The sequence below is a fragment of the Strongylocentrotus purpuratus genome, unplaced genomic scaffold, assembly GCF_000002235.5.
Source record: "Strongylocentrotus purpuratus isolate Spur 01 unplaced genomic scaffold, Spur_5.0 spur5_scaffold_20, whole genome shotgun sequence".
NCBI classification, from domain to species: Eukaryota; Metazoa; Echinodermata; class Echinoidea; order Camarodonta; family Strongylocentrotidae; genus Strongylocentrotus; species Strongylocentrotus purpuratus.
The window spans coordinates 28,972,790-28,988,641 of NW_022145606.1; the positions used below are offsets into that span (position 1 = coordinate 28,972,790).

The 15,852-nt window shown below is 39.8% G+C and overlaps 1 protein-coding gene across 1 annotated transcript in view; it reads left to right on the top strand.

Moving 5' to 3' along the window:
• The window catches only part of LOC591077 (condensin-2 complex subunit D3), a 29,743-nt gene that overhangs the window by 7,186 nt on the left and 6,705 nt on the right, over window positions 1-15,852 (top strand). The window contains exons 8-25 of the mRNA XM_030993832.1: window positions 218-416; window positions 1,084-1,153; window positions 1,896-1,977; window positions 2,591-2,735; window positions 3,687-3,918; window positions 4,526-4,611; window positions 5,273-5,436; window positions 7,162-7,347; window positions 8,122-8,224; window positions 9,774-10,070; window positions 10,899-11,166; window positions 11,920-12,169; window positions 12,521-12,629; window positions 13,234-13,318; window positions 13,563-13,667; window positions 14,333-14,487; window positions 15,058-15,147; window positions 15,606-15,779. Coding sequence (XP_030849692.1) covers window positions 218-416; window positions 1,084-1,153; window positions 1,896-1,977; window positions 2,591-2,735; window positions 3,687-3,918; window positions 4,526-4,611; window positions 5,273-5,436; window positions 7,162-7,347; window positions 8,122-8,224; window positions 9,774-10,070; window positions 10,899-11,166; window positions 11,920-12,169; window positions 12,521-12,629; window positions 13,234-13,318; window positions 13,563-13,667; window positions 14,333-14,487; window positions 15,058-15,147; window positions 15,606-15,779 — 2,800 coding nt within the window. The remainder of the gene's footprint in view (window positions 1-217; window positions 417-1,083; window positions 1,154-1,895; window positions 1,978-2,590; window positions 2,736-3,686; window positions 3,919-4,525; window positions 4,612-5,272; window positions 5,437-7,161; window positions 7,348-8,121; window positions 8,225-9,773; window positions 10,071-10,898; window positions 11,167-11,919; window positions 12,170-12,520; window positions 12,630-13,233; window positions 13,319-13,562; window positions 13,668-14,332; window positions 14,488-15,057; window positions 15,148-15,605; window positions 15,780-15,852) is intronic.

Consider the following 15,852-nt stretch of genomic DNA (forward strand, 5'->3'; position numbering starts at 1 on the left):
TGATGACGGTGGTGGTGATGACGATGGTGATGATTATAAAGATGATGATGGTGGTGGTGGGGATGATGATGAGGAAAATGATGATGATGATGCATATGATGATGGTGATAATTTTGATAGAAATGTTAAAAATAATGTTGATAGAAAATACTCATGAATTTTTTGGTACTGGACTTTGTGTTCAATCCCATTTATAATAATTTACATTTGTTTCCAGCCATATGTACAAGGAGGTTGGGGAGAAAGCTCTGCCGTTCATGCGTGTTCTTCTTCAGCACATGTGTGTCAAGGTGCCGGACAAGGTGGAGTACCGCTCCCGAGTCTCGCACACCATCGCGCGCATCCTCACTGGAATGCCGGCTGAAACAGAAGCGAGCTTCGTCAAGTGGCTCTTCCTGTACTCCAAGAATGCAAAGGTAGGCAGGAATCAACTTCAAAAGTCATGAAGTGTAAAGTTATGGACGACATAAAAATGAGAAAAAAAAGGATCATCACTTTTTAAACATTTGGATACCTGACATTACCCCTTTAATTACCAGGTGAACTATCCTTGATCCAAGACATAAAATGATATAATTATTACAGAGGGTTCTAGGACAATTTCCCCCTGGACAATCACTACCCGGCCAATTACCAGAGGGACAATTACCCCCCTAGAACAATTACCCCCTGAAAAAATACCCATGGACGATTACCCCCCTCCTGAAAATTAGCCCCTCTGATAATCACCCCCCCCCCCCTCCCCAGACAATTACCACCCAGAAAGAAAAAAAACAAAAATCAGCTTTTATTAAAACCTTATCACGGTAGACTTCCCCTTTAATGAACAGGGGGGGGGGGGGGGTAATTTTCCAGGGGTAATTGTCCTGATACGATCACAGAGAAATTTGTCCACTCCTTTGGGGCTTGTTATTTGAAGCCATAACATTTCTCCATGCAAATTCTTTACTGCCTTCTGTCTACTGTGAAATAAGAGACAACGCATGTATATACAAACTCCCTATTTATTGTATGATTATTGCTTTTAATTACCATGGGCTGTGTCACTCTCTCTCTCTCTCTTTCTCTTTCTCTCACTCTCAGATCGGCTATCGTGTCTTTGCCCTTGAGGTAGTAGGTGCCCTACTGGAGAGACCAGAGAGGCATTCCACAGGTAGGGATCTTATTTTGCTTCTCTCTCTAAAGCAAATTTGATACAGAAACACCATAACTTCATGTCCTTTGCTTGTTGGTGTTTATTTGTTAGTTCGTTAGTTTTTTGTTGTTGTTTGTTATTGTTATTTTTATTCATGCGTTTGCTCTTTTTTTTATTGTATATGTTTATGTTTGTTTGTTTTTGTTTGTTTGTTTTTGTTTTTGTTTTCAGGGGGGGGGGAGGAATGGTTGAACCCAGTTGTCTCATTCAACGCTTTGTATGCCACAGAAACAACAATCTCCCCTTTGTATATATCATGGAATAAATATACCAAAGGCTTTAAACATATTTATCTCTTTCCAGTGTTAGCATCAGTGCTTAAAGAGTTGTCAACAAGCTCATCAAGACCAGAAATTTGTAATTTTGCAAAGCCATTGTTTTGCACAAAGCAATCCTTCCTTCAACCAGTGATGATTGTTTTGTCAAAGTAGACCGGTTTACTATCATTCACATATTCAAATTGTATGCATACTTTTTAAACAAAGGCAAGAAACAAGTAATGTATGCAGACTGGATTCCAAGTATTGTAGTTTATCAATCAATAACTTGTTAATGGAATAACTCCCCACTAGGTCCCCAGGAAAGGAACATCCATGATTTGAAATATGTTAGAAAAACAGTATAATGCGTGTCTGGCAAACGTGCTACCGTCCAGAGAAGTGAAGGAAGCAACCGTATGTGTTAATTCCATTTGTTTTAGGTGAGGCTAATCAGCAGCAGTTCTTATCTCATCGCTTCTTGCTGGACATCATGGTCTCCCGCTGCTCCGACAAGGCTCCTACGTAAGTATCCATCGTCATAGAAACTGAATTTATATTGAGCAGAGCTGTTTATCACCCTTGTAATTCACCTTTTGGGATTGAAAATATTAGAGTAAGATGATTTGAAAGTTCGTGTATCACATCCAAAAGGAGTATTTATTATTACAACCATCCTAATAAAACTCTTTCATAAACTAGAGTATGAATGTTTTGTCCAAGATTTTAACTCGTTTTTCACCGGTTGTCTAAATCAAAACCTTTCTTTTTACTTATAGTACCTCATAAGATACTATAAGGATTTATTTATTTTTATATGAAATACTTGAGATGTGTGGATACATTTCATTTTTACATTTCCACTCTGAACCCTCTGAATGTTGAGTCTTTATGTAATGAGAAATATAAGTTTTTAGAATTCTAGACTTTAAATTTTTTTTAATTTGCTTTTGGTAGATACACATACATGCAAGTATAACTCTCGATGCATCTTAGTCTTTGAAAAACAACAATACATGACAAGAGAAGAGATACAGTAGGAAGAGAGATAACCTTCAGCCATGAAAACATTAATTTATAAGATTTCATTCATATTGTCCCCCCCCCCCCTCCCCCCTCCCTCTCACCCTTTATCCAGGGTGCGAGCCAAGGCCCTGAGCTGTCTTGCCCAGTTTACTGCCCTCGCTGGTAACCAGACGTCCAACCCCCTCTCAGATATTCTAGCTGCCCCTACGGCCAAGACAGGGGCTACTCCTGTACTGGTCCTAGAGCATGTGATCAAGGTATGCAAATTTTGTTATTCCATAATTTCACAATTTTTTGTTGATTGTCTTTCTACTTTGTATTTAAAAATGACCAAATTAACATGTCAAATTTACTGAATCCATTTGACTGCTTCTGCTACTAAAGGTACTATGTCCCTTTTGCAGCCAACCTCAAATTCTTTAGAACTTTGCAGGAATTATGAATATGTCATGTATGTCCTATCTGTGAAATTTAAACGTTAGCAGTGTCCTCATATTCAAATTATGCAAGGAAACCCGTTTACTTGCTAGACTTCACTGTCAGACACTATTGAGTGACTGACTGGCTTTTTTCTTCTTTGGTAATAACATACATGAAAAGAGTTGTAAAGGGTACATGAGCATTTGTCTACATCAATAACCCACTTCTTGTGATGGCCAAGATTAAACTGATTGAATCTTTGCGCAGCATAAAACGTATGACCATTCGGTACAATTGTCTGAAAATCAAGACTATTACTTTTGGGCTCTATAGCCCTAAAGTAGATTTGACAACTAATAGTCGTTATTTTCCCACTTGAAGACATTTTCAAGCCCCACCTTTTTTAGGGAAGTTCTAAATTAGTATTATCTTTCAAATGCAGTTGGAATTTAACTTTTTCATTTTTTTGGCCTGCAAATGGGACATAGTTCCTGACATGAAATTATAAACCCCCAAACTGGTCCTAGAACAAGCGATCAAGGTATGCAGATTTCATAATTCAACATCAAAGAAAAATTCTTGAGTTTTTTTTAAATTTCTATGTATTTGAGTTGAAATGTGAAATATACAAGTAATCTGTTTATCTTGTGATCAAAGATTCATATTCAATGATAATTGCTACAAAATTAACAAATCTTTCACTTTAATCTTTCAATTAATTAAATAAATTCATATAATTTGATTCACTGTCTTATAAACTGATAAACGAATTGCATTTGGTCATGCAGGAAGCAACCGCTCAGTCCACCAAAGATAATCCCCCCGCAGAGCAAGCTGGGATTGAAGCAATGGATTGTGGTCCGACAGCAAAGGAAGAGGGATTGTCCCAATCTAAAGAGGTTTCCATAGAGGAGGAGCAAGCAGAGAATAAACGTCCCTCTGAGCTTAAGAAGGGTGCCACCCCCGGGAACTTATTGGGAGGTTCCCCTGCTCTGCTGTTTGGAGATGAGAGTGCAGTAGGTAAGTGACTTTTCCATCTTGTATCCTTCCCTTTTTTCACAAAATCTTCCTTCTGTAGATGATTGTTTGTTTTATTATTCTTATGATTGTTGTTATTATTATTATTAATATTATTATTAATATCATTATTAATATCATTGTTGTCGTTGTTATTGTTAGTATTGTTATCATCATCATCATTATTATTATTATTTTATTTGCATTGTTTTGTTAATTTCCTTCTAGTTACTTGCGTACAGTGTATCAATGTTCTCTGTTTCATTGTTCTCATCACTTTGTACTACTCAATGGTCGTTTACCATCAAACCTTTTATATTTAGATGCTGCTTGTAAGTGTCGGCTTGCATGGTGATGTAGATATACAGTAGGCTTGCGGGTGCACCATGTGAGAGAGAGAGAGAGAGAGGATTGAGGAGTCCTGAAAAGGACTCTGACTCAGTAATCTTTCTTGGGGGTGTGTAGTCCTAAAAAGGACTGTTTGTTATCTTTTTTAGCTTAAAGTTCTAAGGAGAACTATAGCGCTTGGAGAGGATGGGTGGCTCGACATTTCGAACAGGTTGACTATCCGTCAAATGTTTACTTTGTTTCACTGTAAATCTCTCTCAAGGTTTTGTTGGTAGTAGTGGGCTGCTCAACTGCTTGAAGGAACGGATCTGTGACGATAAAGTTGGAGTCCGCAAGGCAGCTTTGCAGGTCAGTTATCTCAAAAATTATTCTACCAAAATCATTTACAGTATGGCCCTTGAATTTTGATTGTGATAACTTGGACCATTATTATCATTGCCATTGATTAGTTAATGAAATTAGAGCTGCAGTCTGAAATACAGAGTGTATTTAATATTTGTAATGCATTTACACAACATACCATGTAGCAGGGACATGTGTTTTCTTTTTTTTCTCTCTTTTCCCTTTCTCTATCTCAATTTCATATCTTCTCTGGCTCTATTTTAACTTCTCTATTTGTCTCTATGTCTATTGATCACTTTGTCACACATACCCTCCTCTCTCTTCCTCTGTCTCTCTCTTTCTCTCTTGCTCTCTCTCTCTCTCAAACTCAATCTGATGTATTTCTCCCTTTCCTTACTCATTATCTTTCATTCTCTCATTAACCATAGCTGCCAACCCTTCATATTTTTGAGAAATGATTCCAATTTTCTTGGTGTTCAAGCTCCTGTTTTGTACCCTAGATTCCTCCTTTTGGGGGAAAATATTCTTTGTGAATAGTATACAAAATAGACTGTACTCCTAATTTTGCCTCGAGAGATTCCTTACTTTTGCTGTGAAAGGTTGGCAGGTACATGTATGATTTACTGATGCTCACCTCATCTCTTTTAAACTATTTCTTACCCTGCAGGCTCTTGAGAACATCTTCAAGCTCCAGTGCATGAACTTTGACCTCCAGCTGCTGGAGATACTCCGGGAGCGCTGCCGTGATACCGCCCTCTCTGTCCGCAAGCAGGCGCTAGACTCTCTCACCAGCCTCCTCAAGGAAAGCACAACTGACGAAAGGGTCCAAAGGTACAACTCCTAAATATCTCCTTACTTTAAAGCCCCACTGTACTACTTATAACTACCTGTACTTGCGCCCTCTATATAGCAAACAATGCCTAATTAGTGATCATTGGTCCCCCATGATCCTCTTTTCTCTTTTTCTAATGTTAATTGAGAGCTGATTCGTTGAGATAACCACCTGTCAGTGACCTGTCAGGGTGGTCTAATCCTGCACACTAGTACAGATGGGCTTTAAACACTCTATAGGATTGTCTGTAGCTGCCTGTCTGATTCTTAACTGCTTGTATGAAAGAGGCATAGCGGCGGGCTTTCATGGGGAATTTGAAACCATTCAGGTGTTGGCAATCACCAGGATTAGCCTTCAGTATCATGACCAACAGGCCTTATTTATGTAATGCTCAGCATTTCCCACCAATTCCCCCATATGTTCAAATCATTTTGTACATTTTCCTCACCCGAAGACTCTCTGAGAGACTAGGGATATTTGTTGATGGGACCATGGGTTCGCTGTGTGTATGCAAGATTTGTACATCCATTAATGGTATTTCAACCAAGTCTGGCGTCAGCGAATTATGACCTTTTGCACATGGAAATTGATGACTATCTTCCCTTAAGCAACCATTTGGAATGATATCTGTATTTGAATAGAAAAAACGTCTCTTGTTATGCCTCCGTTACGAAGTAGCCGGAGGCATTATGTTTTCGGGTTGTCCGTCCGTCCGTCCGTACGTACGTCCGTACGTCCGTACGTCTGTACGTACGTACGTCCCGTTCTCGTGATCGCGTTATCTGAAGAACTGGTTGATGGATTCCTGCCAAACTTTGGTCATGTATGTATCTTGTAGAGCCAATGAACTGATTAGATTTTGGGGTTACGAGGTCAAAGGTCAAAGGTCAAAGGTCACAGGGCTCATTATGTATGCAAAACGAGCTCGTGATCGCGTTATCTGAAGAACTGGTTGATGGATTCCTGCCAAACTTTGGTCATGTATGTATCTTGTAGAGCCGATGAACTGATTAGATTTTGGGGTCACAAGGTCAAAGGTCAAAGGTCACAGGGCTCATTATGTATGCAAAACGAGCTCGTGATCGCGTTATCTGAAGAACCGATTGATGGATTGCTGCCAAACTTAGGTCATGTATGTTACTTGCAGAGCCGATGAACTGATTAGATGTAGGGGTCACAAGGTCAAAGGTCACAGGCCACAGGGCACATTATGTATGCAAAAACAGCTCGTGATCGCATTATCTCAAGAACCGATTGATGGATTCCTGCCAACTTAGGTCATGTATGTTTCTTGCAGAGCCAATGAACTGAGTAGATTCTTGGTTCATAAGGTCAAAGGTCATGGGCTCATTATGTATGCAAAAATAGCTTGTAATCACAATATTCTGAGAACCTGTTAATGGATTACAATTGAACTTGAATTCGAAAAATTTCTTCTGTTTTGGTTTGTAAAATTGCTCTATGACGGAGGCATCATTTTCGACTGCGCGCAGTCGAAGTTCCATCTAGTTTCTATAAGATCAGAGCCCTGTAAATTACAAGCGTAAGAAAAGAAACCTGTTGCATCTCCAGTTATGCTGACCGAAATTCTTCCTCCCTTGAGGAATGCATCGTCCCATAGCTTTATGTCCATTATCGGATGAACAAAATAAAATGCTTGGTCCCATGAATGCATATCTCTGTTGCTTGCTCATGCCTCATTCCGTGTCATTGATACTTCACAGAGTGTGGCTGCAAGGGATTCTGCCTGCGGTATCCGACCGAGAATCATCGGTCTCTGAGAAATGCCTCCAGCTCCTACAAGATCTCGTCTTGGACGGTGTGTGCAGGAAAGGAGTTACAGAGACAAAGAAACAGCTGGCGTGGAGTCTACTATGCCGGCTCATGGAACCTGACCTGTGCGACCTCAGGTTTGTAGTCATGTGACCTCACAATGCCCCATTTTTTCTACTTTTATTAGAAGGTGTCTATGTAATATTTGGTGATCCGTAATTTGTTTACTCTTGTACATTGTGATCTTGCAGCAAAAGTCAAAAGTGCATGTGTTGTACAATCATAAATCGCTCATTTGAAGAAATAAAAAATCCTCATCAAAGTTTCAAGGGAATTTAAAGCAAGGGGGAAATATAAGTGCACACACACAAATTTAAACAAAACTTACGCTGAATGTTCAAACTACAAATAAATAATATCTGCAAAAAAAATATAATCTCTTCAAACCTTTTTGTTTTATCATGGTATATTTCCAGCGAGTTCATTATCTTTTTCTTATCAAAGTTTTGGGAGGTAATTTAAAGTTTTGGGAAAATATAAATGCCCGCTTGAGAAATTATGAAAAACTTACGCTGAATGTTCAAACTACTCATGAATGATATCTGCGAAACAAATACAATGTCACTTGCCTATAAAGACTGCTCAAGGGATACTTACAAAGTGGTCTTCATAGGCAGGCAGTCTTTATATACAGGATTATTCAGTACAGCTTTCAATGTGAAACCATATTTAAGGAAAACAAAAATGTGGTCTTTATAGACAGGTGGTCTTTAAACATGTGTTCCTCTAGTACAAGTTTCAACGAGAAACCATTTTCAAGGGAACCAAAAAATGTGGTCTTTCTACACAGGTGGTCACTAAAGCAGGTTTGACTGTATCTTATCTTTTCCGACCTCTCTTTACTTTATCAGGGTGTATTTCCAGCGAGTGTGTCAGCTATGGTCCAGGCAGAAGTTACTCACCCCGGCCCTAGTGAGAGGTCTAGCAGAGCACACACAGGGAGATAACGCTGTGGTAAGATGAGGATGATAGTAGATGACTATCATAATTTTTCAAATAAAATTCTTGTAAAATCTTTAAACTTGTCTGCCAATGAAGAATATCTTAGCTTATTCTGTAGTCTCTGTTTCTCCTCATTCCTCTCTTTCTCTGTCTCTGTCTCTTTCTCTTTTGCTCTCTCTTAGTCCCTCTCTGTGTCTCTCTTTCTCTTCTCTGTCTCCCAGTTTAAAATTCATAGTAGTGGACTCTCATGGGGAATTCGACACCATTCAGGTACATGTAGTTACCCAATAACAGGTGTTGTTAATCATCAGGATTAGCCTTTGGTTGTATGCCCAACAGACTTTGCGTCTCAGTTTTTAAGCCCAGTCTTAATAGTGTAATGCACATTGCGATGTACATCTCAATATCCTTGCCATTTGAACTACATGTATTTAATTGCACCTTAATTTTGTATGCACCAGAGAAACGCAAAGGTGCATCTCAGCTGTGCATTTTTACTTTTAGCCATGAGTTATCACTTTTTGTCTCGCCTGCGTAGCAAAAAAGCGAGACATAGGCGCCGCTTTTCCGGTGACGGCGGCGACGGCGACGGCGGCGGCGGCGTCAACATCAAAAACTTAACCTAAGGTTAATTTTTTGAATTTTTGATATAATTTTGAATGTATAAGTTCTTAGTCAATGAAACTTTGACTATAGGGTAATCAAGTATCCCTAATCATGTGAGTAGAATTTCAGATCACAAAGTCAAGGTCAAAGGTCAACAAACTTAGACTTTGTTGTGGCATCAACATCAAGATTTTCAAAATGCTTCTTCTTCGTTATTTTTCAACCGATTTTGATTCTGATTGTTTCATATGATAGGGCTAGGAGGGGGATTTAAAATTTCTACACAGAATCGTGAAATTCATTATCTATGCTAATTTTTGCAAATTTGTTCGAAATCACAAAAAAGGCTTCTCCTCCTTCATTTCTAGACCGATTTTGATTTGGTTTGCTTTATATCGTAGAGCTAACTTTGGTACATTAAACATCTACACAGAATTTTGAAATTGTTCTCCATTAATTAATTATGGTAATTTATGCAAAATTTATTCCAAAAATAACAAAAATTGCTTCTTTTCCCTCATTTTGTGACCGATTTTGATTTGGTTTGCCTTTTCTAGTAGAGCTAAATTTGGAACACTAAACTTCTACACAGAATTGTGAGATTTTGCTCCATTGATTATTTATGGTACTTTATGCAAATGAAATGAAATTATGTACCTTCCAGGGCATCAAATTTTTATTTTTTGACCAGTTCAAAAGTGTACCACATAAAATTTAGGATATTTGTTGTTGCGAGATGCGGATGAGCGCTACGTCATTGATGTTCTGGTTTATCATATTGAATTGCGTTATGCAGGCGAGACCGCCGAGAGTGTTTCCCTTGTTTCTTTGTATATCGTTGTCTCTGTACTTGCCTGTCTTACCCATCTTTCAAGTCTTCTTCATTCTTACCACTCTTTAAAATCACTTTTAAAAATGATGTATTCAACTATTTTTCTGTCCCTCTGTTTTGTAGGCTGCCTGGATGTTCCTCGCCCAAGTATCTCACTTCTGCCCCCACCTGGACAAGACCCTGGTCCTTGCGACCTGGCATGACCTGACCTCTGACCTCACCAACAGGTCGGTGAATTGTACAGGTCAAGGGTCATCAAACTCTGAGATCTTGACCAGTGTTCTATCGGTCATCGGGGGTTTAGCGAGTCACCTGACGGAGAAAGAGAGGAAAGATCTGGTGCAGGAGATTGTCAAGCGTCTTGTGGCGGTGATGGACACACCTAATATCATGGGAGCGATGGTTGAAACTCTGTATAAGGTGAGCAAATGGATTGAAGAATGGTAACGATGGTGGTGGTGGTGGTGGTGGTGGTGGTGGTGGTGGTGGTGGTGGTGGTGGTGGTGGTGGTGGTGGTGGTGGTGGTGGTGGTGGTGGTGGTGGTGGTGGTGGTGGTGGTGGTGGTGGTGGTGGTGGTGGTGGTGGTGGTGGTGGTGGTGGAGGAGGAGGAGGAGGAGGAGGAGGAGGAGGAGGAGGAGGAGGAGGAGGAGGAGGAGGAGGAGGAGGAGGAGGAGGAGGAGGAGGAGGAGGGTGGTGGTGGTAGTGTTGGTGGTGGTGAGGATGCTGATGAAGATGATGATTGGGAGGAGGACGAGGAGAGGGAGGCGGTGATGGACTCCCCTAATCTTGTGGGAGCAATGGTTGTAACACTGTATAAGATGAGCTAATGGTTATACTAATGTTGATGATAATGATGATGATTAGTAGGGGGTATGAGGGAAGTGAGGACGGGTCTGTGCTGTGACCGTTCTTGAGTTCTTGAACTGCTACCCTCGTCTTAGACTAGATCCTACATGTAAGTCACAATATTTTGTATGGCTGTGTCCAATAGTTGTTTACTTTTTTAGGTGTGTTCATGTAGCTGTGCTGTGTATATTTTGCTGTGAAAAAAACCCCAATCCCTATCTTTGACCAGATATATGATCAGAACCTAGTCCTGTCTCTCCAGTACTATAAGGACTTATGTTTTCTCTTTAATAGCCATGCTGGCACTGTTTTTGAAAACGGAACTGCCTCATCTTGACAAGATTCTAGTCCTACCACTCTTATCTTGCTCTTTTAATACTTTTTGTGTTCTCGTGTGTGTAGTTGTGCCGTGCCTGTGTTGGTGAGAACGAGACCACCAACCCACTCTTGGACCAAGCCTGCAACAAGATCCTGCAAGCCTGCGACTCCTACCTCTCACAGATCCTCCTCACTGAGGATGCGCCCAAGCCGGACGACGCGACGGAGGAGATGCTCATTGCCCGCATCTTCCTGCTGGGCGAGATAGCCCAGCTCTGCCCCTACAGGATGCCACGGAGGGTCTTCACGCTAGTCCAGTCCCTACTCGCAGGACCAGGAGCTATTTCGGAAGGTATGAATATTTGTCTGTTACCTAAAACACATTTAAAAGGTATAGGAGGGTCTTCACACTAGTCCAGTCCCTCCTCGCAGGACCAGGAGCTGTTTCAGAAGGTACAAATATAGTTTTCAAGCTAGAACACCATTAATAAGGTGTAGGCATCTGTGGGTAATCGTCTGTGGTTCCTGTTGGCAAGACCAGGGTCCATGTCTGGGATCAAAGGAATGTTTTTTTCCTAAAAATTTAGATTTTCAACGATTACAAAATGTGTGGGTTGGGGGGGGGGGGGGGGAGGGGGAGGAATGATCGTGCATTGTCTTCACTTTGGTCCAGGATATGCAAGCATGACTAGTATGTTTTGGGTGTTCACAAAGGAAAACCTCATACGTAATAAACTCCTGTTATGCAAAGGCAGAAAGGCATGAGATAAGATTGCAGTTATATGATTTGATTTAAGTATAGGCTACATCTATTTGACATGTGATTAGTGCACAAACCAAAAAGTACAGAAAATAACAAAAGTAAACTCATTCCAGATCTGTAAACAGACAGAATGGAAATATTGGGTCAAATCTTTGCAAATTAGTATAAATACGGAAAACTAGTTTACTCCACTTTCTGAATGTAAGAGTCTTCCTTCATGTACAGTAGCACTTTAACCCATTCCCTACTGGAACTTTGTTAACCCCGTATTAAACCTATGGCAATGAATCAACTCAGTAGTCAACAAGGTAACATTGCTTCGTACCTTCCTCCAAACTGCAGGCTCCGAACACCCCAGCTCTCAGGGTCTGACCCAGTTCTCCCAGCAGCCGCTCTCCCAGTTCCGCACCACCGGCTCGCCCGTGTCCATGGCCGTGCGAGCCCACGGGTTCGTGACCCTGGGGAAGCTCTGCCTCCATCACGAGGGCCTCGCCAAGCAGTGCATCGCCGCCCTCGCTCGGGAGCTGGAGATCGCAGAAGACGCAGCCGTGAGGAACAACGTGGCCCTGGTCATGTGTGATCTTTGTATCAGGTAGGTTGGAATACCCTAATTGTTGAATTGATTAATTTTAATTGAATATATTTGCAGCACATCGCTATGATGATGGTATATGAACTATCATGCAATGCAAAGAATAGTAATGACACTTGAATACACAAAGGAAAAGTAAAGATATTTAGACATAGATCTGCATACAATTCATTGTACAAGATATACACAGCCGAAATCTTGGAAATTCGCAGGCAACAAGAAATTTAGGATGTATTAAGGTGAAGTTGTTGATAGAAACTAGAAGTTAGCACAAGAGCTACTTGAATCTTTGACAGTTTGACCTTTTGACTAAGCATTGACACTGTTCATTGACCTTTGATCCCTATCTAGGTACCCTAATCTGGTCGATCGCTACGTGCCTAACCTAGCCGCATGCCTGAGAGACAAGGATAAGCTAGTCAGGAAACAGACGCTCACTCAGCTCACCCAGCTAGTTCTGGTAAGCAAAGACTTATATACAAGTATTTGATTAATGCTAAATACATTACTCATTGCGGATGTATAGTATCAAAAAATTGTATTGCTAGTGATATTCATTTGTCTCGCATTGTATGGTCACTCTCTTTGCTTCAAGTGGAAGTTCACCGTGATATTAAATTGGTTTTAATAAAAGCAGAAAAGTGAGAGGAACAGGTCAATGAAAGTTTGACAGGTCAATGAAAGATTAAAAATAAGAAAGTTATACATTTTTGAAGTTGAAAGCAATCAAACACAAATTGGCAATACTGTGATGTATCTTACAAGCTCCTCTCCAATTTTCTTTGTACCTAAAGTTTCATAATATATAATTTTCTCTGTTATTGAAGTTCAAATGATTTTTCCCATACAGGAGTTGAATGGAAAGATATTTGCAAAAATTGTTTAAGGGGCATATATAATGGATTTTTAAAATTTTAAATAAATTCTTTATTTCTCTCTTAAAAAGGAAGTCCAAGGTTTATTGGCATTTGCTGTCCCTATATTACTAAGAATAATGATAACTAAACAAGAAACATCAGTGCGAGTGACCTTCTGCTGACCTTCATTATTTTTGTGTTTATCAGGAGGACTATGTCAAGTGGAGAGGACCGCTTTTCTACCGTTTTGTGTCTGTCATCGTGGATGAGGTGGACACTGTTAGAGACTTTGGTAAGATATATCTGTCATAAACTTCTCATTCCAATTTTTGTTCTGCACTTGTCAATATTACATTCATATTTTCTTTATATTGTTATCTGTTATGATATTCCATCTTGTATCTTTGTATATATTGTCATGACAGGATTCCCAACATGATTCCCAATCCTTTTAGGCACCTCCCCTGTATATTACATGTGTAATGAAGTAAAACTAAGTGACAAATATGCACTTTTTTGTATTTTTTTCCCTCCAGCTGAGTATTGTTTGGTTGAGCTCCTTCTCAAGCGCCATCCTGGTATGCTGGTGCAGCAGTTCGTTGAGAGCATTTTCCATTTCAACAATTATCAAAAGCATGCAGGTAATTTTAAGTGCTAACCTGTATTCTATTCATTCTGTGAAACTCCATGCAAGTACTGCAGTCAGGTTTAAAGTTTTACACCAAAGTAGATCTTGGTGTAACTTTCTTTGTTAAATTGAATTTTAGACAAAGCATGAACCCATTTAGTAGAATAAAAGATGGCCTCTGCCCCCCCCCCCCCCCTCAAAAATAATATTTTCAATCAATTTTTGACATCTAATAACAAAACTAGAATTTTCAATGGCTTAAGAAAACTTTTAATAAACTTGGTCATGAGTTTTTGATGTCACTCTCTCAATATTCACCCATGACTCCAGCTTCTGTTGTTGAGAGAGTCTTCCATTGTATCAATTATTGAAAGCATGCATGTAATTTTTTTGCCCCTCCCTTTGGTATGCTATGTACTAGATCATATAATAATAAACTTCACTTACAAAATTCAAAATCCTGACACAATTTAGTCTCTTGCGCAGCAACATTTTCAATATTTGATTATTTCATGCACATACCCAGCTCGACTCATTTCACTCCATTGGGAGTGTTGAGCTGTCTAAATTTAGATTCAGATTCTTTACTAGACTATTTTCTTAACAGCCGCAATTTATTCCTGCCAATTTACTTCAATCCATAGTGCCTTGCATGTAGTAATCACTGTCTTCTTACAGTCTTCAATCAGTTCACCCAGTCGGAACGAGAGAGGGAGCTCTTCAGTCTCGAAGGGCGTGAGAACTCGGACAAGAGGATGACCATCTTCAAGTTCATGCTCAAACACATGACTGACGAACATCGCTTCAAACTCACCGCCAAACTTGTACAGGAGGTAAACATTTGAACAAGCATCGTTTGTTTCAGGCTGTCATTCAATCGTTAAAATAGTAGAGTTTGGGTTGCAATGGGCTACGTTTAATTTTTTTTTCTTATTTATTTCATTACGGCAATACAAAACCTGCTTTCAGCTGCAAGGCTGTTTTTCAGCAGATCCGTATACAAAAGAAGACAAAAAATGTATCGTGATCAAATCTCTGTAACTTTTTAAAAAACTGATTGGGAAGATATGCTGGGTGCATTTGATAAAAGCCTGTAGTTTGGTTTGCGTTCCTACAGTTGGGTATTGGGGTAATTGAAGTGACCATATTTACCTCCCCTAAGATAAGTTTAAAGGAATATAACTGCTCCATTTGTTATACAATATCTTACATCTGCAATGCACTCATGACTTACTTGTGAGGAAACCTTGTGAATCAGCTTTTGAACATTCAGTAGATGACATGATTCTTAAAGTTGGTACCTTTCAAGATTTGTTTAATTCAAAAAAGTATACTACTTTGGAAAGTTTATCATTCAATTACTATTTCTGTTTTACATCTTTTGATTGATCTGTTATGGCTAGGTTCTTGGAGCGTTTGTGGATGGAGCCATTCCGCTTGACAGTGAGTCCAGCAGCGTCCTTCAAGATACACTCCAGATTCTCTGCTGTAAGGTAAGATATATGTTAAATGTAACCAATGGATTCTAGGTTTCACACCTGAACCTGAACCTAAGCATTGACAGACAGGAGGAACTCAGCCAAATTAGAAGTTTCACATCTTGTCAATCAACTCTTTCAATGACTCCTTTCTTGCTGTCAAGCACATGCTATGTAATCTTTATTACATTATGTACGGTCTATGTTACATGTAGCGCTAATTAAATTCAAATGTTGGTATACACATACAAACATGTCCATGTGAACAATAAAACTTGTTGTAAAGTCCACTTGACAGTGAGTCCAGAGGCGTCCTACAAGATACACTCCAGATTCTCTGCTGTAAGATGAGATGTTCAGGGAGATAGTTAGCTCAGATTTTTATTATGATGATGATGATGTTAAGATAGATGATGATATTAAAATTTGCATAACTTTCTATACTCACTTTCATACTCTTTTGACTCAAACAGGAGATGAAGCTTGCCTCTCTGCACTCCAAGCAAGCTAACCCAGACGACCTCGTGGAGGAGATGCAGATGGCTGAAGCTGTCATGGCCCAGGCAAAGACCAAGCTCATATCACAGGTGGTCAAGAAGAACGTCATCGAGAACATCATCCCCGTCATCATCGCTCTCAAGCACATGGTAGGTTGTAAAATGGTGTTAGGACAGCCATAAGGCCTATCAAAAAATGATGTTGTATTGCCCTTTAGGTGCC